Below are 24,189 nucleotides of genomic sequence, written 5' to 3' on the forward strand. Positions count from 1 at the left end.
GCATATTGTCCCATGAGACAAATGAGATTCTCCAAATAGTTAATATTCAAGATTGGGAATAAATCTGGAATAATTGCAAGATAAAAAAGGGGGAAAATGTTCAATATCAGAGAGAGAATAAAACATAATAATTCAGTTTACAAATTCAATGCAATCCCTATCAAGCTACCAGTGATATTTTTCACAGAATTAGAACAAATAATTTCAAGATTTGTATGGAAATACAAAAAACCTCGAATAGCCAAAGCAATCTTGAGAAAGAAGAATGGAACTGGAGGAATCAACTTGCCTGACTTCAGGCTCTACTACAAAGCCACAGTCATCAAGACAGTATGGTACTGGCACAAAGACAGAAATATAGATCAGTGGAACAAAATAGAAAGCCCAGAGATAAATCCACACACATATGAACACCTTATCTTTGACAAAGGAGGCAAGAATATACAATGGAATAAAGACAATCTCTTTAACAAGTGGTGCTGGGAAAACTGGTCAACCACTTGTAAAAGAATGAAACTAGATCACTTTCTAACACCCCACACAAAAATAAACTCAAAATGGATTAAAGATCTAAATGTAAGACTAGAAACTATAAAACTGCTAGAGGAGAACATAGGCAAAACACTCTCCGACATAAATCACAGCAGGATCCTCTATGATCCACCTCCCACAATTCTGGAAATAAAAGCAAACATAAACAAATGGGATCTAATTAAAATTAAAAGCTTCTGCACAACAAAGGAAAATATAAGCAAGGTGAAAAGACAGCCTTCTGAATGGGAGAAAATAATAGCAAATGAAGCAACTGACAAACAACTAATCTCAAAAATATACAAGCAACACCTGCAGCTCAATTCCAGAAAAATAAACTACCCAATCAAAAAATGGGCCAAAGAACTAAATAGCCATTTCTCCAAAGAAGACATACGGATGGCTAACAAACACATGAAAAGATGCTCAACATCACTCATTATTAGAGAAATGCAAATCAAAACCACAATGAGGTACCACTTCACACCAGTCAGAATGGCTGCGATCCAAAAATCTGCAAGCAATAAATGCTGGAGAGGGTGTGGAGAAAAGGGAACCCTCCTACACGGTTGGTGGGAATGCAAACTAGTACAACCACTATGGAAAACAGTGTGGAGATTCCTTAAGAAATTGCAAATAGAACTGCCATATGACCCAGCAATCCCACTGCTGGGCATACACACTGAGGAAACCAGAATTGAAAGAGACACATGTACCCCAATGTTCATCACAGCACTGTTTATAATAGCCAGGACATGGAAACAACCTAGATGTCCATCAGCAGATGAATGGATAAGAAAGCTGTGGTACATATACACAATGGAGTATTACTCAGCCGTTAAAAAGAATTCATTTGAATCAGTTCTGATGAGATGGATGAAACTGGAGCCGATTATACAGAGTGAAGTAAGCCAGAAAGAAAAACACCAATAGAGTATATTAACACATATATATGGAATTTAGGAAGATGGCAATGATGACCCTGTATGCAAGACAGCAAAAAGACACAGATGTGTATAGTGGACTTTTGGACTCAGAGGGAGAGGGAGAGGGTGGGATGATTTGGGAGAATGGCATTGAAACATGTATACTATCATGTAAGAATCGAATCACCAGTCTATGTCCGATGCAGGATACAGCATGGTTGGGGCTGGTGCATGGGGATGACCCAGAGGGATGTTGTGGGGAGGGAGGTGGGAGCGGGGTACATGTTTGGGATCGCTTGTACACCCGTGGTGGATTCATGTCAATGTATGGCAAAACCAATACAGTATTGTAAAGTAAAATAAAGTAAAAATAATTTTTTTTAAAAAAGCATCAAAAAAAGCCCCCATAATAATGGTAAATAAAGTTTTTTAGATAAATGGAAGCAAAAGAAATAAAAATTCAGGAAATAAATAGAAACAGCAAGTTCTGGTTTCGAAATGTGATTCAAATAATCACAATTTATGGCTTTGAAGTTGTCAGCCCTGCAATTAACAGCAGTTCTTTAACACCAATTCAATTATCTCTTTTATAGTTTCCTTTGTAAGTAATATTTTCAGAGCTCCTTTTATGTCATTATTCCTGAGACTGTAGATGAAAAGGTTCAGCATGCGTGACCACAGTGTACATCACTGAGGTGACTGCACTTGACTGTGAGCCATGGGTATTAGCAGAAACACTGTACACTCTTAGGACTGAACAATAAAATAAGGAGACAACTGAGAGGTGAGATGCACAGGTGGAAAATGCTTTATACTTCCCCTGAGCTGATGAGATTCCACATACAGAGGAGACTGTCTGAGAGTAAGAGTAAAGAATACACGTGAAGGAAACACCACCGATCAGCACTCCTGCAAAATACATCACCACGTCACAGATGGAGGTATCAGAACAGGCAAGTGGACCACTGACTGGTTTCACAGAAAAAGTGAGGGATTTCATTGTTTGTACAGAAGGACAGCTGCACCACCATTAAGCTCTGTAGCAAGGAATACAAGAAATGAAATGTATTCCTCTGTACAAGGAATACAGGAAAATCTCTTAATGTAAGATGACAGAACCAGAAGACCACAGAGCCGGGGTTTCATGATGACCATGTAGTGCAGAGGGTGACAGATGGCCACATACCAGTCATAGGCCATCATAGTCAGGATGAAGACGTCCAGTCCCCCAAACAGTAAGAAAAACTACATCTGGATGATGCAGCCTTCATAGGTTATGACTTTGCTGTGAGTCTGAATGTTCCATAGCATCTTTGGGATGGTGGCGGAGGTGAAGCAGATGTCTGCAAAGGACAGGTTGGAGAGAAAGAAGTACATGGGGGAGGGGAGGTGGGGGTCTAAGCTGACAGCCAGGATGATGAGAAGGTTTCCAAACACAGTGATCAGGTATATAGAGAGGAAAAGCCCAAATATGAGGGGTTGCAGTTCTGGTTCCTTTGATAATCCCAGAAGAAATCCTGAAACCTGTGTGTTATTACTGGTTCCATAAGGTAGATGTAATGACTAGAAAAGAAAAAAATAATATGACTAATTTTCATACAAATGGGCATTACTAGCTAGATGAAATATTACAATTAATTATATATATATATATAGCTTGCATATATTACAGTTTTAAATTAAGCCATGTTTATACATATATATACACACACACACACACACACACACATACACACACACCAATGAGGAAGCCACTGCCTAGCAGCACTTGTATATAGGGCTAAACTGCAAACTTACATGCGTTCTAAATCACTTCAGTCATGTCTGACTCTTTGTGACCCTATGGATGGTAGAACACCAGGCTCCTCTGCCCATGGGATTCTCCAGGCAAGAATACCAGAGTGGGTTGCCCTCCAGGGGACTTCCCCAACCTAGGGATCAAATCTGCATCTCTTATGTCTTCTGCATTGGCAGACTGGTTCTTTAGAACGAATGGTGCCACCTGGGAAGCTCAACTCATATATATATGGAGAGAAGGAGGTCTATATCTAGATACAGAGAGAGACAGAGAAACAGTAACCCACTCCAGTATTCTTGCCTGAAAAAGCTCATGGACAGAGGGGTCTGGTGGGCTGCAGTCCAAAGGGTTTCAGAACAGTCAGACACAATTGAGCAACTAAGTGTGCACACACACACACACACACACACACATAGAGTTTGAATCTCATCCCCTTAAAGGAGTCTTTGTGGCTTCCCTGTCTATGAGTTCTAGCCTCAGCTTTGTCCTACAAAAGTCCTACAATCTAATCATGAATGAGGAAAGAATATTAGCAAATATATTTCATGCCAGGTAGTGGCAGCTGCTATGAAGTGTTCACCCAGATGGTTTTGAATTTTGCCTGCAATGCAGGAGACCTGGGTTCAATCCCTGGGTTGGGAAGATTCCATGGAAAAGGGAATGGCTACCCACTCCAGTATTCTTGCCTGGAGAAGCCCATGGACAGAGAAGCCTGGCAGGCTACAGTCCACTGGGTAGCAAAGAATTGGACATGACTGAGCAACTGACACTCACTTTTGTAAGAGAGAGGGCTGTTATTTTTTATTGGGAATTCAGGAATTCTGTAAACAAAATGATATTTTAAAAGATACTTCAGTGAGAACACAGCAGGTGACAAGAAGTTATCAGGGAGCCTTAAGGGAAAAGAACCTGTGAAAGAACCTGTGAAAAAACCTTAGGGTCTTTTTTTCCCCCAAATATCCAAGTTTCAAACTTAAGCCATTGTTTGGGAGAATGTAAGAAGGAGGTGGGTGATGAAGGGTTGTATTAGAGGATGCTGAAGAATAAAGTGGCTTCCCTGCTATTGTTAAAACTTCAAGACACGGGGAGTCCCTTATCGATCTGTTCTTTGCATTGTGTATCCCCTGGATACCCAGATTAACTAATAAAGCAGAAAAAAATATGTAAATGATAAAAGAGATATCACTATGATATCAAGTCACATTATCGATTCAAATCCCACTATAAAAATAAGCAAAGGGAATAAATCCACAATTTAGAAATGGAAATGCGTAATATACAACAATAGTGGGAGATTTTTAAGGTGAAATGGTAAAAGAAACTTCTAAACTATATTAATAACAACTTTTGAAATTAAAAACTTGGCACTGCATCTTGGATCTACCACATATTAACTGTTTGAATTTCGAGAGGCAAGTGAACCATTCAAAAAGTTTACATTTTTACCCAAATAGTGGGAATAGGGGTATTTATCCTCCTGAAAGTGTTACTCACTCAGTCGTGTCTGACTCTTTGTGACCCCATCGACTGTAGCCTGTCTGGCTCCTCTGTTCATGGAATTCTCCAGGCAAGAGTACTGGAGTGGGTTGCCATTCCCTTCTCCAGGGGATCTTCCCAACCCAGGGATCGAACCCAGTTCTCTCACATTGCAGGCAGATTCTTTCCCATCTGAGCCATGAGGGAAGCCCCTATTCTCCTAAGGAGGTGGTTGACAATCTATGTAAAAAGACTAGCATGAACACTGGGCTTGGGTCCCTGTGTTATATAGCAGCTCCCCATTACCACTCTTGACAGTTTATATAGGTCAATGCTAGCAAACTCTGGGCTCTGGGCCCAGCAGGGGGCTCTCAGGAGACCTCAGGTAAACATGCATGGATTTGATCTTCTTGGACCCTTTCCTGCAGTACCTCCTGGATTCGCCAACTCACCTGGTTGGGAACTCTGAGAGGAAGATCACTGCGAGAAGGTCCAAACTCTTCCTGGATGGTAATAATGGAGACTGAAGCTCTGGCCCCACAAAAGACAGTGGAAAGGAGGCTTGCATGAGTCTCCCAACCAAACTTAGAACTCTAACAGCAATAACCACGGTCCATTCAGTGCAAAGTTGTACAGACTGAGGGATGCAGCAGAGGAGATATTTACAGCTCCCCCATCTACTAATCAGCACATTCCCTCTTTCTACTCCAATCTCTAGGCCCATGATTTCCCTATGGGACACTGGTCTGAACAGGGAAGGGAATGTCCTGGAGGTTCTGTGTTCCCAAGAAACCAGGATAGAGTCAAGAGAATCCACTGCTAATTAAGATTGTTCTTCCTCATGCACTTTGCTGACTTCTTCAGTCTAACCTTTGAAAAATGCCTCATCCCAAACCTGATTTTCTCCAAGTTTAGGAATAGATTACTTCCCTTCCTGGAATAGATCCCTTGACTCTTCAAATATTGACTTGTAGTAGAGACACAACCCCTGATGTCTAGAAAAAATTGTTCTTCCCTTCTTCAGCAAGGACAAGGAGGAGAACTGTGTTCCTTTGATATAAACCTTGAGCACTGTACATCTTGGCTTGGTGACACATTGTCCAAAATCACTAGGAATTTCTTAATTATAGCGCAAGTTGAGTTCTGATTTAATCCCTCATATTGAAATGTTTGCTCATTGTAATGAATATATTTATATTCTTTTCCTACTATAGTCTGAATGCAAAGCAGGGAAATAAATAGATTCTTCCCTCTAGCTTCCAGAGGAAATCCAGCCCTGCAAACATGTTGATTTTAGTCCAGAGAAACCCATATCAGGCTTCCGAACTCCAGAATTGTCACAGTGTAAATTATTTATTTAAATCACTGGTATGGTAATTTTATCTTAACATTAGAAATTGAATACAGATTTTTTTTCCCAGTAAAATTTTGTTCAGGAAATGGAGATTACATTTCTCAGTTCATTTATTGAGCTTCCCCTGGGGAAAGATATTTTGTGTTATAATATCATCTTAAGTGGGAAGAGGAAATTTAATTTCAATCTGGGGATATTCAGTCTCTTTATCTGACAGAGATTTTCTCATGGCATAAATGTAAACTTGCTTCATATTGTGATGTCCATGAGGCATTAAGATAGGAAAAGTAATTATTTAATTTGTTGTCTACCATTTATACTATATTTTGTGCCTAATTTTCTACATTATTTGATTTTATAGTAAGTCTAGCATTCATTATTTTTACATGTATCCTCTCCATCTTTCTCTCACATTTCCTCTCAACATAAAACATGAGACTGTGTACAAATCAGTGTGCATATATTTGAAATAAAACTTTATATAAATGAACACATATACACATGACTATCTTCTTTGAAGATTTTATTTGGACCCATCAAAATATATTCACACATTTCATTTGTTTCTTACAACATTTGTCTGAAGCTATGTTTACTATCCCACATTTTCTTCAGAAACAAGGACTGTAAGACCTGGGAGATTAAATTTTTGACAATTTCCTAAAAATGATATTAGGGTTATTGTGAACTTTCTTGAGCTATACATAAACAGAACTGTGCAGTGTGTCCTGTTATTTCTGTAAGACTTCTATATTTTGTTAAAAAGTACATTTTAACTATGTGCAAATTATAGGGTGTAAATAATGCCAGTGAGTCTATCATTGTTGTTGTCCAGTCACTAAGTCTTGTCCTACTCTCTGTGACCTCGTGGACTATAGCACGCCAGGCTCATCTGTCCTCCACTATCTCATGGGTTTTCTCAAACTCATGTCCATTGAGTCAATGATGCCATCCAACCATCTCATCCTCTGTTGCCCCTTCACCTTCTGCCCTTAATCTTTCCCATCATAAGTTTCTTTTCCACTTTTCCAATGAGTCAGCTCTTCGCATCAGGTGGCCAAAGTATTGGAGCTTCAGCTTCAGCATCAGTCCTTCCAATGAATTATTCAGGGTTGATTTCCTTTAGGATTTAGTTTGATCTCCTTGCAGTTCAAGGAACTCTCAAGAGTTTTCTCCAGCACCACAGTTCAAAAGCATCAATTCTTTGGCACTCAGCCTTCTTTATGGACCAACTCTCACATCCATACATGACTAAATAAGTCTGCTGCTGCTGCTAAGTCACTTCAGTTGTGTCTGACTCTGTGAGACCCCATAGATGGCAGCCCACCAGGCTCACTCATCCCTGGGATTCTCCAGGCAAGAACACTGGAGTGGGTTGCCATTTTCTTCTCCAATGCATGAAAGTGAAAAGTGAAAGTGAAGTCACTCATTCGTGTTTGACTCTTAGCGACCCCATGGACTGCAGCCCACCATGTTCCTCCATCCATGGGATTTTCCAGGCAAGAGTACTGGAGTGGGGTGCCATTGCCTTCAGGAAATAAAATACAGCTGGGCATGGATCAAAGAGGAACCTGAACCCCGGGTACCCAATTCATACTGAGCAGTGGTAGTGGATGTCTCCTCTGCCTGTGAAAAAGGAAAATGTAGATATAGGGACTCTAGTACTAAATTAAGGCAATTCATACTTGATGCGCTTTTTTTTTTTACAATAAAATAGAAGGTAAAATAGGTGAATAGCAGAAACTGATAATATATTTGTTCAAGAGAGAAGAGCACCATGACCATATCCTACATCAATATTGAGACGTAGAAGCACAGGATAGAGACCCAGATAGACTCTTGAGGAGAACAGCAGAGCTCATGACAACATGTCACCATAGAATCTGATCACTGGCTTTTTGGCTATCTAGCACAACATTAGCTAACTTATCTCTAATCAAAGTGAACAGAATTGAGGGCAATGATACTAATCTGCTGCTGCTTACTTTTGGCTTGTTATCGTATATGAAGACAACATTCATAGCTTCTTCTCAGACAGCTGTATTAAAATGATTATCTTATTAGGATTCCTTTCCAGGTAACCAAGAATGATTGAAAGGATATGCATTTTTGTGTAGGAAAACTAGTGACCCTGATTTATATGCCTGGACAAGAATTCAAGCTCTTGCTTGAGGCATGCTTTGACCAGAAAGATGAAGAGATTTCTGACCATTAAGGGGGTATTTAATGAAAGATACTGATAATGATTAATCATGATACATTTTAAATCAGGGAGTTATTTCATTTAGAGCAATGCAAGGAGGAGCCATATTATCAGCAATATCAACAGAAGGAACATGACAGGCTTCAGTCCTTGGGGTCAAAAAAAGAGTCAAAAACAACTTAGTGACTAAGCAACAACAACAGTTCAAGGTAATATCAATTCACCTTTTTATTCTAATTTTTATGCAGAAATCACTAAGAGACATGTATTTGATAATCGTTTTTAATCAAGAGCTAGTGTTGGTGCTGTGTACACAAAGGTGAGTTACAGAAGAGGAGTGCCCTAGTCAGGAGAATAAAAACAAATAACCTGTTATAAGACACTGTATGTTAATTTATATTACTATGAAAAGCAGCTAAGTTAATAATACACTATGACTGGTGAACATATAGTGAAAAACTGTGGTCTTAGATTTTCCTGTCATAAAAACTTATCAACTGACTCTTCAGTAAGGACTCTGATACTGGGAAAGATTGAAGGCAGGAGGAGAAGGGGACAACATGGAAGAGGACGAGATGGTTGTATGGCATCACCAACTCAATGGACATGAGTTTGAACAAGCTCTGGGAGTTGGTGAGACATGACGGAGCAACTGAACTGAACTGTTAAACTATCAATTGTCTCGGTTGCCAAGTGTGTTTTTTCATAGAGTTTGTACAACCTAGTACTCTTAGGAAACCTAAGGAAATATTGCATGGGATTACATTTTTCATTTGAGAAAAATTATTAAGAATTGCATATAGTCCTATGAGATAAATGGGAATGTCCAAATATTTCTTTTTCAAGATTGCAAATAAATTAGGAATAATAGGAAGACAACAAAGGTGAAAACTCTCAATATCACAGAGAGAAGAAAGCTTAATACAGTGAATTAACTTGTATAGATAAACAGAACCCAAAGAAATAAAAATTCCAGAAATAAATAGAAAGAGCAAGTTCTACCTTCAAAATGAAATTTTAAAAATTCAGCATTTATGGCTCTGAGTTTTAAGCCCTGCAATCAGTGGCAGTTCTTCAGCCCCAGGACACTTAACTCCTTATTAGTTTCCTTCCCAAATATTTTCAGAGCTTTTTTAATGTCTTTATTCCTGAGACTGTACATGAAGGGATTCAGCATGGGTGTAACCACACTGTACATCACCGAGGCAATCATACTTGAATGTGAGCTGTGAGTATCAGCAGAGGTAAGGTACACTCCCAGGACTGAACAAGAGAATAAGGAGACAACTGAGAGATGAGATGCACAGGTGGAAAATGCTTTATACTTCCCCTGAGCTGATGAGATTCCATTTATGCAGGCAATTATCTTAGAGTAAGAGTAAAGAATAGCAGCAAGGGAACCACCACCCAGCACCACTGATACAAAATATACCACCATGTCACAGATGAAGGTGTCAGAACAGGCAAGTTTGATCATCAAGTTGGCTTCACAGAAAAAGTGTGGGATTACCCGCTTTGTACAGAAGGACAACTGCACCACCATTAAGCTTTGCATCAGGGAATATAGGAAACTCATAATAAAAGATGACAGAACCAGGAGACCACAGAGCCAGGGTTTCATGATGACCATGTAGTGCAGAGGGTGACAGATGGCCATATACCGATCATAGGCCATCATGGTCAGGAGGAAGACGTCCAATCCCCCAAACAGTAAGAAAAAATACACCTGGGTGATGCAGCCTTCATAGGTTATGACTTTGCTGTGAGTCTGGATGTTCCACAGCATCTTTGGGATGATGGTGGAGGTGAAACAAATGTCTGCAAAGGACAGGTTGGAGAGGAAGAAGTACATGGGGGTGTGGAGGTGGGGGTCTGAGCTGACGGCCAGGATGATGAGCAGGTTTCCAAACACAGTGATCAGGTACATGAAGAGGAAAAGTCCAAAAATGAGGGGCTGCAGTTCTGGTTCATTTGATAATCCCAGAAGTAGAAATTCTGAAATCTGTGTATTATTACTAGGTCCATAATATTGATGTGACAACTAGGAAAGAAAAAAAAATATATATATATGACTAATTTTCATACAAATGGGTATTACTAAAATAGGTGGAATTTTACAACTAATATTTTTAAGTTAAGCTATATGTGTGTGTGTGTGTGTGTGTGTGTGTGTGTGTGTGTGTGTGTACATGCATACTAATTGGCTCAGCTGTGTTCCACTCTTTGCAACTCCCATGGGCTGGAGCCCACCAGGCTCCTCTGTCCATGGAACTTTTCAAGCAAGAACACTGGAGTGGGTTGCCAATATATATATTTGCTATGGAATTCATCCTGTTAAATGGGTCTCTATGACTTCTTTGTCTATGAATTTTTGTCTTGGACTTTGCCTTTCAAAAATCCCTATAGTCCAATCACAGAGAAAGACTGTAAGCAAATATATGCCACGCTGGGTGGTATTAGGTGCTATGAATAAAGCAAAGGTGCAGGTATAAAAGTGAGTGGATGGCACTTATTTTTCACGGAGAGTTCAGTTAATCTGCTAACTAGATGATGTTTGAAAACAGAATTTAAGGAAGACACAACAGGTGACAAGAGTTTATCAGGTCATGTACATGTCCTGTAGGTAAAAGAACCTGCAATGATACTGAAGATCTTTTTCTAGATATTTAAGCTCAAAAGTAAGCCAGTGTTCAGGGGAATGTAAGAGGGAGGGTGATAAAGGGTTGTGTCAGAGGATGCTGAAAAATAATGTGACTTCTGTGCTATCACTAAAACTTCAAGGCACAGGGAATCCATCATTCCTTGCTCTCTGTACATCTGCTTGATGCTCAGAATAACTAATAAAGCAAATATATGTGTATAGTAAATATATACACATATACATCTATCTATCTATCTATCGATATATATATATATATATATATATATATATATATATATATATATATATATATATATATATGTTAGTCTCTCAATTGTGTCTGACTCTTTGTGACGTTATGGACTGTAGCCTGCCAGGCTCCTCTGTCCATGGAAGTCTCCAGGCAAAAATACTGGAAAGGGTACCCATTCCTTTCTCCAGGGGAGGATCTTCCTGACCCAGAGATCAAACCCAGGTCTCCTGCATTAGGGGCAGATTCTTTGCTGTCTGAGCCACCAGGAAATATATGTATATACATCTCCAGATTGAGAAAAAAGAGTTATATCTTTATGATAGCAAGTCATCCTATCAATTCAACATCTCACTAGAAAAATCAGTGAAGAGAATAAACCCAGAACTTGCAAATGGAAATGCACAATATACAAAAATAGTGAAAGGATTTTAAAGGGAAATGGTAAAATACACTTCTAAATTGTATTAAACACATACCTTTGAAATTAGGAAGCCTTTCATCAAATCTTGGATCTACCACATAGTATCTATTTATAAGAGGCAATTTAATCATTCTATATTTGTATGTGTTTACCCAAATAATGGGAAGAGTTGTATTTATCTTCCTGAGGTGGTTGACAATATATGCAAAAAGATTAGCCTCACCTTCTTATTTGCCAAAGAATGGTTGTCAGTGGTGATGAGTCTCCACATTCAGTCCTGTGGATGACAGGGCAAAGAAAAATCTGCTTGATGCAAGTGTTTAAACAATAAATAGGAAGCTGACCCTGCAAGATGAATGTGCAAAGGGCAAAATGATGAAAGAAAGTGTGAAAGAGTATCCAGGAGTTTTCAAAATGTGAGTAGCACAGCCATAGCATCGAATATTAGGCAGACATTGAAATATTGAATGAGCAAAACACTAGTGGACTGGAGGCAAGTCCATGAGGTATTAACGAGTAAGAAGGAACAGTGGACACAAGGAAGAAATAAGACTGCACTAAAATATAAAGAGTGTGTATGACATGCACATAATTCTATTTATTTATTTGAATAAAAGTATATGAAAATATACTTTAATATATATATGCAAATGTATATATTATATATAGATTATACATCTATAGGAAAAGAAGTTTAAAAAGAACAAAGAATTTATAACGTAGAGAGTGTCAGTAAGAATTCAATTAGACTAGAATTAGTGGTTTCTACACAGGTCAGGAAGCAACAGTTAGAACTGGACATGGAACAACAGACTGGTTCCAAATAGGAAAAAGGAGTACATCAAGGCTGTATATTGTCAGCCTGCTTATTTAACTTCTATGCAGAGTACATCATGAGAAACACTGGACTGGAAGAAACACAAGCTGGAATCAAGATTGCCGGCAGAAATATTGATAACCTCAGATATGCAGATGACACCGCCCTTTTGGCAGAAAGTGAAGAAGAACTAAAGAGCCTCATGATGAAAGTGAAAGAGGAGAGTGAAAAAGTTAGCTTAAAGCTCAACATTCAGAAAAATAAGATCATGGCATCTGGTCCCATCACTTCATGGGAAATAGATGGGGAAACAGTGGAAACAGTGGCTGACTTTATTTTTCTGGGCTCCAAAATCAATGTAGATGGTGACTGCAGCCATGAAATTAAGACACTTACTCCTTGGAAGGAAAGTTATGACCAACCTAGATAGCATATTGAAAAGCAGAGACATTACTTTGTCAAAAAAGCTCTGTCTAGTCAAGGCTATGGTTTTTCCAGTGGTCATGTATGGATGTGAGAGTTGGACTATAAAGAAAGCTGAGCACAAAGAATTGATGCTTTTGAACTGTGATGTTGGAGAAGACTCTTTGAGAGTCCCTTGGACTATAAGGAGATCCACCCAGTCCATCCTAAAGGAAATCAGTCCTGAGTATTCATTGGAAGGACTGATGCTGAAGCTGAAACTCCAATACTGTGGCCACCTGATGCAAAGAGCTGATTCATTTGAAAAGACCCTGATACTGGGAAAAATTGAAGGCAAGAGGAGAAGGGGATGACAGAGGATGAGATGGTTGGATGGCATCACCGACTCAATGGAAATGGGTTTGGGTGGACTCCAGAAGTTGGTGATGGACAGGGAGTCCTGGCGTGCTGCAGTTCATGGGGTCGCAGAGTCGGACACAATCTGAGTGACTGAACTGAACTGAACTGAATCAACCATATGAAGCAAAATTGAATGAGAATCCATCTGAAACTAACTCATACAGCAAAATTATATAATAAAAATTTGACAGTAACATCACAGGTCTCTGGCTTGGAAATGTAAGGATATAAGAGAAGGTATTTTAAACTCATGGAAGAAGCAGTGCAGTGTAAGGATATATGGGAAGGTCTTTTAAACTCGTGGAAGAAGCAGTGCAGTGCCTGGTTTTATTTTCATCCTATATTAAAATATACTGATGCATATAAGTCTGTGCAACGCAAGAGACACGGGAGATGAGGATTTGATCCTTTGTTTGGGAAGATTGCCTGGAGGAGAGCATGGCAACCCACTTCAATATTCTTGTCAGAATAATCCATAGACAGAGGAGCCTGGAAGGCTACAGTTCATAGGGTCGTAAAGAGTCAGAGATGACCTAGTGACTGAGCATGATTCCACACATACAGAAGAATATTCACTTTCATTTTTGTTTCTGTCAAAGATCTTCAAGGATACTAAAGTGACAGCTCAATTTTTCAGTAAGGAAAAATATGGAGAAAACAGAATAGACTGAGTGATATATTCGACCACACACTATGAATAAACACTCAGAATCCCTTACATATACACTTGTACATTCATAAAAGAACTCAGTTTTAAACAGAGATTTAGTAGAAAAACTCCAGTTCCTTATTTGGAACAATGTAATCAAAAACAAGGTGGGATGATTTTGGAGAATGGCATTAAAACATGTATTCTATCATGTAAGAAACGAATCGCTAGTCTAGGTTTGATACAGGATACAGGATGCTTGGGGCTGGTGCACTGGGATGATCCAAAGAGATGATATGGGGAGGGAGGTGGGAGCAGGGTTCAGGATTGGGAACTCATGTACACCCGTGGCGGATTCATGTCAATGTATGGCAAAACCAATACAGTATTGTAAAGTAAAAAAAAAAAAAAGAATAAAAATTCTCCAACACTTCCTACACAAATGTAAAGATTTTTTATAGACTATAATAAAGAATACAAATGAAAAAGTAATCCATAGATAGTATTCAGCTTCACAGAAAAATAATTGCAAAATAAAGTTATTTAGCATACTGCTTTTTAATTCTCAAAGATATTTTTTAATCTGATTACCCAAAGTGAAAAAGAGATCATGTGACATTAATGTATCATGAACTTTTATTACAAAGTAATATTTGCAAGAAATACATTGGTCTGGATCTTTCTTACAAATATAGAAATGTTTCAAAAGTAGCCCATCTTAAAAATTTAAAAAAAAGAGAAATACCCACAATTCGTTGGACTACCTCCACACCAAATGCTTTGTATTTACTTCCTTTTTCTGCAAAACCCCTTAGATAAGTCCTGCTTTTACTAGAAGCACTGCTTGCCAGCCATTCTTGACTCTAATGGGTTAACTTCATTTAATAGTCAACAGTCACGCCTGTGAAGTTCACGCTCACGTCCCTCTTCAGCATGATAAATAAGTATATTAATTTGTTAATCAGAAAAGCAAACACCTAGAAATCTCTTAGCATTGGGTCCAGCAAGTGGCTATCAGGTGACCTCAAAGATATGCTCTTAGATTTGATTTTCTCTTATCTTTTTCTGCAGTACCTCCTGGACTCGCCAACTCACCTGGTTGGGAACTCTGAGAGGAAGGTCAATAAAGGGGAACTCTGAACTCCTCCTGGATGGTTAATGATGGAGACTGAAGCTCTGGCTCCTCAAAAGACAGCCGGAAGGAGAGTGGCAAGAGTCTCCTAGCCAGACTTAGGACTCCAAGAGCAACTACCACGCCCCCTGCAGGCCAAGGTTGTACAGGCTAAGGGGTGCAGCAGAGGAGATGTTTATAGCTCCCCTTGTCTGCTCATCAGCACATTTCTGTCTTATTACTCCAAACCCTAAGCAAATGCTTTCCCAGGGGGACATTAGTCTGAATACGAAAGGGAATGTCCTGGAGATTCTGGGTTTCCAAGAGACCAGGTTAGAGTCAAGAGAATCCACAGTTTATTATCACAGTTCTTCCTCGGGTACATTCTGAATTATTCAGTCTAATCTTCCAGCCCCTCATCCCAATACTGACTAAAGATTTTCTCCAAATTTAAGACTACATTACATACTTGTATAGATTAGATTCCTTGAGTCTATAAAGTGTTTTGTAGTAGAGTCACAGCCCCTGATGTCTAAAGAAAATTGCTCTTCTCTTTAACAAGGACAAGGAGGAGAACTTTATTCCTTTGATATAAACCTTGAGCTCTGCACACCTCAGTTTCATGCCACATTGTCCAAAATCATTTGGAATTTCATAATTATATCACAAGTTAAGAATTATCATTTAGTCCTTCACATTGAAATGTTTGTTAATCATAAGGTATACATTTGGATTTTTTTTCCTCTATAATATTTACTCAGAATAGGAAAGTAGTTATGTTCTTCCTTATAGCTTCCAGAAGAAATCCAGCACCACAATCATTTTGATTTTACCCAATGAGACTCATTTCAGTCTTTTGACCTCCAGAATTGTAGGAGCACAAATGTGTTTGTTTAAATCATTAATGTGGTAATTTTACATTTGCATTAAGAATTTGCTATAGATATTTATTCAGCTTCCCTGGTGGTTCAGTTGGTAATCTACCTACAATGTAGAAGATACCAGTTCAGTCCCTGGTCCAGGAAGATCAGATGGAGAAGGAAATGGCAACCCATTCCGGTATTCTTATCTGGAGAATCCAATCGACAGAGAAGCCTACAGTCTGTAGGGTCACAAAGAGTCAGATACGACTTATCGGCTAAACCACCACCAACACCATAGGCATTTAGCCAATAAAATTTGGTTCAAGAAACTGAGATTACATTCCTGAATTTATTCATTTAACTTCCCCTGGGGAAAGACATACTGTGTTGTAATCTCATCTTAAGTAGAAGAGGAAATTTAAATTCAATTTGGGGATATTCACACTTTCTAGATGATAGAGATTTTCTCATTTCATAAATGTAAATGTGCTTTAGATTGTGATGTCCCTGATACACTAATATAGGAAAAGTAATTATTTAATTTGTTGTCTACCATTTATGCATATTAATTCTTCTGATCCAAGGACATATGATATTGCTCCATCTATTTATGCCTACTTCCACTTCTTTCATGAAAGTCTTAAACGGTTTAGTGTATAGGAATTTGACCTTTTGGTTAAACTGATTTCTGAATATTTTTACATCCTTTTTGATGCTATTGTAATTGAGAGTTTTCTTTTCTAGATTGTTCATTGTAGTGTATATAGACATAATTGATTTTTACATATTGATATTCTATCCTGCAAAGTTACTGAATTTGTTTATGTGTTCTAATGCTTTTTGATGGAGCCTTTAGGTTTTCATATAGATAGATAGATAGATAGAGAAACTTATCTTCTTCAAACAGACAAATTAATGTTTTTCTTTTCAATTAGGATGCCTTATTTTCTTTCCTATGTACTCTAACTAGAACTTTCAGGACTATGTTGAATAGAAGTGGTAAGAGTGGACCCTCTTGTCTGTGTCTGATCTTAAAGAATATGTTTTCAATTTTTCACCAGTCACTATAATGTCATCTATGGGCTTTTCATATACGGTCATTTTACTGTTGAGGTTCATTCATTCTATATTCACTTTGGCACAATTTTTATCACTAAAGAATGTTGAATTTTGTCAGATGATTTTTCTGCATCTATGGTTATTAACATATGATGTTTACTTTTAATTCCATTCATATGGTGTATTACATTGATTGATTTGCTTTTGTTGAACTACACTTGCGTCCCAGAGATTAATCCCATGTAATCCTCAGTTATGATCCATTTAATGCTCCACAAAACTTGGTTTTGTGGATACAAGTATCTTGTTTAGAAATTTTTCATGTATATTCATCCAATATATTAGACTGTAGTTTCCTTTTTCCTTCTTTAAAGATTTTTGAACTTTCAAAAATAGCTTTATTGAGATATGATTCATATGCCATACAATTCACCAATTTTTAATATAAATTTATTTATTTTAATTGGAGGTAATTACTTTACAATATTGTGTTGATTTTCCCATACATCAACATGAATCCACCACAGATATACACGTGTTCCCCATCCTGAACCCCCCTCCCTCCTCCCTCCCCATACCATCCCTCTGGATTGTCTAATATCATATATGAAACGAATCACCAGTCCAGGTTCAATGCATGATACTGGATGCTTGGGGCTGGTGCACTGAGACAACAATTCACCAATTTTATATGTATAATTCAATTTTTTAACACATTCTCAGATACCTACAACCGTCAACAGTTTTAGAACATTTCCTGATAGAATTCATGATGCCGTTGTTAGAATCTCTTATCTATGGTGCCGTTCAAGAGTCCTGGTTGCTGTTATTCCAATCTCTCCTCACCCCCTTGTCATGAAGTTTATGTCAGTTTCCTGGATGGGCATGTAATAACTAAGTCTCCTGCACAGCTGGGGAAGCTGGACTGTCACTCATATGCTCTCACGTTTTTTGTGGGAGAAATCACAGGACAAAACATTGCACATGGCATTGACCTGTTCCACCTCAGGGGAGGCATGATGCCAGAGAAACTAACTAACTTGAAACATAAAGAAAGACAGACACCCTCAATGAGAGTCATGAATGCAGATGTGAGAAACAACTTGCCTGCAAAAGACTAACATAGAAGCAGCAAAATATGTAATATTTTACGTGTTTGCATGAAATATTAATCAATTTCTAGAGGTCAGGTATGGATTTGCTGTATGAGAAGAAGTACATTGCAGGGGGTATTATTTCACTGCAACTACTAGATAGTGATGCTAGTTGGCAGACCAGACAAAGCTGATTGTCAAATGAAGCTCTTGGGCAAAGGACTCCAGAAGCTGGCAGTTTGTAGTTGGGCTGAGAAATCTCATGTATGGAAAGAATCAAGATGATACATGTGGGACACACCAGTATCTAATATAGATATAAATAGTGTGGTTCATCCCTTGGGGATTTGTTGAAAATCTACTATTCTTGAATTTATTGATGTGAGGTGAGCACACAGGTATGGAGTGAGCACATTGGGATGATAGAATCATACACAATGTACACAATGTTGTATTCAGCTTTTTGGACTTATGAGCATCTGAAAAGTGATCAGAGCACATCCAGCTATATAATTTCACTTGATAAAAAAGGCATTGTAATAAACTATATGATTTAGGATATCTTGTTATGCAGCAATAGCTAACTGAAACAACAAAGCAAACAGTAATGAGAGCACACATAACAATCTACTGCTTTTTATTTCTGGCATACATTTGATTTGGGGACAATATTCATGATTATTATTTAAACTTGTTTCAGATAGCTAGATTATCAGTTGGTTCATTGGTTTCTCCTTAATGAGGAAATTCAAGTTCTGTTCTAAGGAACTTGGAATGGTTGGAAGGATATGCACATTGTGTCAAAGCAAATGGTGATCTGGAATCACATGACTAAGTAGAAATTTCAGCTTGCTTGTGAGTCATCCTTTGATCATGAAGACTGAAGATTCCTGAGGAGGAAGGACATATGAAATGGTTCAGCTTGATATTGTTCATTCACTGCTCATGATTCTTTAGTGGTTATGATGAAATTTAGAAAAGTGAAGATCCTTCATTCAGAGCAACAGAGGAGTCATAACTGTAATCAGGACAGGAAATTTTAAAGTCAAAATTGAGTGATCCAGGAAAACAATTATAAAACACACCAACCAATCACTAACTCCAGTGTATAGACTCCCTCTCTCTTGGACACCAATTTTTCACTTTTCAATGAGTAGATGTATAGATAGAATTCTTTTACATGTAAGGTTGAAAATTTGCTATGACATATTTAAAGTTATCTGTGACAATAGGACCATACTGTTGCTGTTGTTCAGTTGATGTTATGTCTGACTCTGTGACCCCATGGACTGTGGCAGGCCAGGCTTCCCAGTCCTTCACCATATACTGGCATTTGTTCAAGCTCATGTCCATTGAGTTGGTGATGCCATCCAATCATCTCATCCTGTCATTCCCTTCTCCTGCCTTCAATCTTTCCCAGAATCAGGATCTTTTCTAATAACTCTGCTCTTCACATCAGGTAGCCAAAGTATTAGAGTTTCAGCTTCAGCATCAGTCCTTCCAGTGAATATTCAGGTTTGGCTTCCTTTAGGATTGACTGGTTTGATCTCCTTGTTGTTAAGGGACTCTCAAGAGTCCTATCCAACACCACAGTTTGAAAGCATCAGTTCTTTAGTGCTTGGATTTCTTTATGGTTCAACTCTCACATCCATACATAACTACTGAAAAAGCCATAGCTTTGACTATATGGACCTTTGTCAGCAAAGTAATGTCTCTGTTTTGTAATATGCTGTCTTGATTTTTCATAGCTTTTCTTCCAAGGAGCAAGAGTCTTTTAATTTCATTGCTGCAGTCACCATTAGAAGTTATTTTGGAGCACAAAGACCATATTAGGTCAGTCTATTTATTCCCATCTGCATTTTAATATAGATTTTACTGGGAGATACACATTTGATGGTGATTTTTAATAGATGACTATGGTAGATACTGGTTGAACAAGCAGCATATAACCCCAGAAGAGCAGTTATAAAACTCAAATAGTATGAATAAAGTTGATATTATCAAGATATCATGGAAATAAGGTTATGATATAGACAAAAAATGAAAGACTCAAAATAACAAACTGGTTTGGATTTCACTCTGCAATGGAATTATATAGGTTACTCTAGCTGCTAAGTGTGGTCTTTCTATGTGAGTGATACAACTCAAGACAATTCTTTATGGAAAATTAAAAAAAAATTACTTGGGAAGATAGCTCTCATTTAAAGGGAAAAACTGAGGAAAAAAATTTTCCCATGAAATACATGGAAATTTTCAAATATTTCGTATCCAATTTCAGAAAAAAGAAACTTAGAGAAGTAAGGACAGGTATACATATACCAGACAGAATAGAAAGCTTAATTAAGTGAATTACTTAAATTATATGAAGAAGTTGAAATCAAAGAAAGACCAGGAAATATACATAAGGAATAACATCTCTTTCTGCAATCTGATCAAGAATTACAATTTCTGCCTCTAATGCTTTGAGTGCTGTAATACCTGACACTTCTTCAGCCCCAGGACAATTGGCCCTTTTATAGCTGCCATCCCAAAGAATCTTCTTAGAAATCTCTTTATGTCTTTATTCCTCAGACTGTAGATGGAGGGATTCAGCATGGGTGTGACCACGGTGTACATCACAGAGGCTGTTGCACTTGAGTGTGAGCTGTGGGGAGCAGCAGAGCTAAGGTACACTCCTAAGCCTGTACAATAAAACAAGGAGATGACTGAGAGGTGAGATGCACAGGTGGAAAATGCTTTATACTACCCCCAAGCTGATGAGATTCCACCTATGGAGAAAACTATCTTAGAGTAAGAGTAACATATCCCAGTGAATGGACCACCACCAAACAGCCCAATTGCAAAATACATCATCACATTATTGAGAAAGGTATTAGAACAGGCAAGTTGGATCACCTCTTTGAATTCACAGAAAAAGTGGGGGATTTCCAAGACGGTACAGAAAGACAGTCGTAATGACAGTAAGCTTTGTAACAAGGAATTCAAGGCACCTATTAGCCATGATATCAGCACCAGCAGTCCACAGAAAACAGGGTTCATGATGACTGTAGTGCAGAGGGTGGCAGATGGCTATGAAGCGGTCATAGGACATTACTGTCAGAAGGAAGTTGTCCAACTGTACAAACAGTAGGAAAAAATACATCTGGGTGAGGCAGTCTTCATAGGTAATGACTTTGGTTTGAGTTATTATATTCAGCAGCATCTTTGGAATAGTGGTGGAGACGAAACAGATGTCTACAAAGGACAGGTTGGAGAGGAAGAAGTACATGGGGGTGTGGAGGTGGGAATCTGAGATAATGGCCAGGATGATGAGCAGGTTTCCAAACACAGTGATCAGGTACATAGATAGGAAAAGGCCAAATATGAGGGGCTGCAATGCTGGTTCCTTTGAAAATCCCAGAAGAACAAATTCTGAAATTTGTGTATTGTTGCCTGGTACCATGTGGTAGTGATCACTACTAGGACAGAAAGAAAAACGACTGATTTTTACACATATAGACCTTAACATAGTGAAATGCTGTAAATTATATTCAGTCATTTTAAATTGCCTTCTGTGACATCATAAGGATAATCAATTCATTTCAGTTCAGTCACTCAGTCATGTCTGACTCTTTGCGACCCCATGGCCTGCAGCCCACCAGTCTCCTCCGTCCATGGAATCCTTCAGGCAAGGATACTGGAGTGGGTTACCATTCCCTTCTCCAGGGGATCTTCCTGACTCAGGGACTGAACCCAGGTCTCCTGCATTGCAGGCAAACTCTATGGTCTGAGCCACCAGGGAAGCTGTGACAACAGTGAATAGAAATTCCCATAGACAGGTTTTCCACCAACAGGTAATCTTATTACACAGTTTAAATGCAAACTTCTTTCATACATTTGAGGAATTTATGTTGAATACTGTGTCCTGGCCTTCTCAGGTGGCTCAGTGCTAAAGAATCCACCTGCCAATGCAGTAGATGAGAGTTCAATACCTGGGTCAGGAAGATCCCCTGGAGAAGGAATGGCAACCCACTCCAGTATTCTTGTCTGGGAAATCCCATGGATAGAGGAGCCTGGCGGGCTATGAGATTGCAAAAGAGTCAGACATAAATTAACTATTAAACTACAATGATTGACTGTATTCTGGGCTAAAATTATAAGATGCTGATGAGACTCCCAATGATAAATAATAAAGAAAAAATATAAACTAGCACACAAAAAGCATATACCTAGTGACAGGTTTTAGGGGAAAAAAATAAGTATAAATAGAGTGAATGGAGGTGTTACATTTTAATGCAAGTTGAAGATGTGCAAACTAGGAGAAATTTGAACAGAAGCCTGAAGAAAGACAAAGCAGAGACACAAAATTACCTGGTGGAAGAGTGTGCCCTGTTGGAGAAAGAGTCAGTGCAAAGGTCCTAAGTATGTCACTTGTTTCAAATTCTAGACTTAAAAGGAAGCCAAAGTGTCTAGGGGAATAAGCAACAGCGAGAGTTATGAGAGATGATGTCAGAGGCTGCTGAGGAACAAGGTGACCTCCCTGCTACAGGTGGGACCTTAATTCACATGTTATTCCTCTCATATTTTTTTTTTGTTTGCTTTGATTCATTCCTCTGAGTAGAAGTGGATCCACTCCTTATGCCCTTCTGCTGTTAACATTGCAGGATGTGTCCATTTTGGAGTACATAAACTCAAGTATCACTGCCCAGAGAAATGCTCATTGCAAACACACACACACACACACACACACACACACACACACACACACACAAATACAGCACATTATGGTCTGCTGGGTTTGTTACTTCTTGGCTTTTCCTACTCCCAGTCACAATAATTAGGATATTGTGCTATCTATTAATAGCAAATTATCTTTACCATAAATAATGTAGAAATAGTACCTAAAGTAAAGTTGGAAAGCCTCTTGAGGAAGTGGCATTCCATTTAATATGAGCTCTTTTTTTGCCTTCTCTGAAAAGAAAATTTATACTGAACTGCCCTGGTAGTTCAGATGGTAAAGAATCTGCCTGTAGTGCGGGAGACCCAGGTTTGATCCCTGGACAAGAAGTTAAACAAAAACAAAAACAAACAAACAAACAAACAAAAAACAGAGAGAAGAAAGAATAGAGCATGTGGAGGAAAATAAACACTGCCTATAGATCCCACCTCATAGTGGTTGCCTTGCTCTAAGGCACTGTCCTTGGAGTATGTGTATCTCAGTTCTGCAAGTATTTCATCTTCTTGGATACGTCTGATGGCCTCAGTGATCTACACTATGGTAACTCCCATGCTGAACCCCTTTATTTGCAAAACAAGATCTAATAAGCTCAGGCAGTCTCTGGGAGACAGTGAAAAAGAGAGACTCCTTGCTTCCAGCAGCATCTCAAACCCAGTTATACTCCCTTGATGCCCAGAATACTTAATAAGGTACCCTAAAGGAATTTATCAAAGGAAACATGAATGATTATCTTTGTAATGATAAAGCATTTTACTAACTGAACTCTACTAGAGAAAGGAGCAAAGGGAATTGGCCCACAATTTACAACAGAAAATATACGATGTTCAACAATAGATGAGAATTTTAAACGTAAGTGGTAGAGAGGTTCTAAATGATTTTAAATGAAAAGTTTTTGAGTCAGAAAACCCCTGTTTGAAATCTCAGAACTACCGTGTATCAGCTGTTTGTACTTAGTGAGACTACAGACTCATTCTAACCATTAATATCTTTACACAAAAAGTGGGTGGAGAGGTATCCATTCCTCTAAGTTGGTAGACAAATTTACTCAATGTATATACAAAACATAACATACTTGTTTCATGTCACCAAGTAAATGATTATAACTTGTGATGAGTTTGGCTGATTATTTTCTTCTACCTCACAAATGTCTCCGTTGCCTTCCCACCACTTGGTAATGAAGAGTTGCAAACTAAAGCTCAGTAGTATACCATCTTGCACACCAAATACAGCTTTTTCATGTGAACACTCAATGTGAGAGAAGATACTGTGAAATGTTTCTCAAGAATTCTGTTCCAAGGCAGTACCTAATTCAATAGATGTGGGGAAAAAAGGAAGATGCCAAATATATCCCATCTTAGAATGCTGAAAAAAGGTGTATGTTTCACCACTCATGCCTCCAAACCTAGGATTCTTTTTCTCTGTCATTGTAAACTTCTAATCTGCTCTACTTTACC

The 24,189-nt window shown here is 38.4% G+C and overlaps 1 protein-coding gene and 2 pseudogenes across 1 annotated transcript; all 3 read right to left on the reverse strand.

Annotated features, from left to right (window-relative positions):
* Positions 1 to 2,006: 2,006 nt before the first annotated feature.
* LOC138440574 (olfactory receptor 7A10-like) lies at positions 2,007 to 5,828 on the reverse strand (annotated as a pseudogene).
* A 3,520-nt stretch (positions 5,829 to 9,348) lies between these two features.
* LOC138441692 (olfactory receptor 7A10-like) lies at positions 9,349 to 10,296 on the reverse strand. Its single transcript, XM_069592786.1, has one exon. The coding sequence runs from the start codon at positions 10,213 to 10,215 to the stop codon at positions 9,349 to 9,351; it is 867 nt and encodes a 288-aa protein (XP_069448887.1). The 5' UTR covers positions 10,216 to 10,296.
* Positions 10,297 to 20,472: 10,176 nt separating this feature from the next.
* LOC138440575 (olfactory receptor 7A17-like) lies at positions 20,473 to 21,463 on the reverse strand (annotated as a pseudogene).
* Between the last annotated feature and the right edge of the window lie 2,726 nt (positions 21,464 to 24,189).

This window comes from Ovis canadensis, chromosome 5 (genome assembly GCF_042477335.2).
Source record: "Ovis canadensis isolate MfBH-ARS-UI-01 breed Bighorn chromosome 5, ARS-UI_OviCan_v2, whole genome shotgun sequence".
In the NCBI taxonomy this organism is placed as follows: domain Eukaryota; kingdom Metazoa; phylum Chordata; class Mammalia; order Artiodactyla; family Bovidae; genus Ovis; species Ovis canadensis.

What these genes read in the sequence shown, in the direction of transcription:
- LOC138441692 (XM_069592786.1), bottom strand. Translation starts at nt 10,215, where the DNA reads ATGTACCTGATCACTGTGTTTGGAAACCTGCTCATCATCCTGGCCGTC.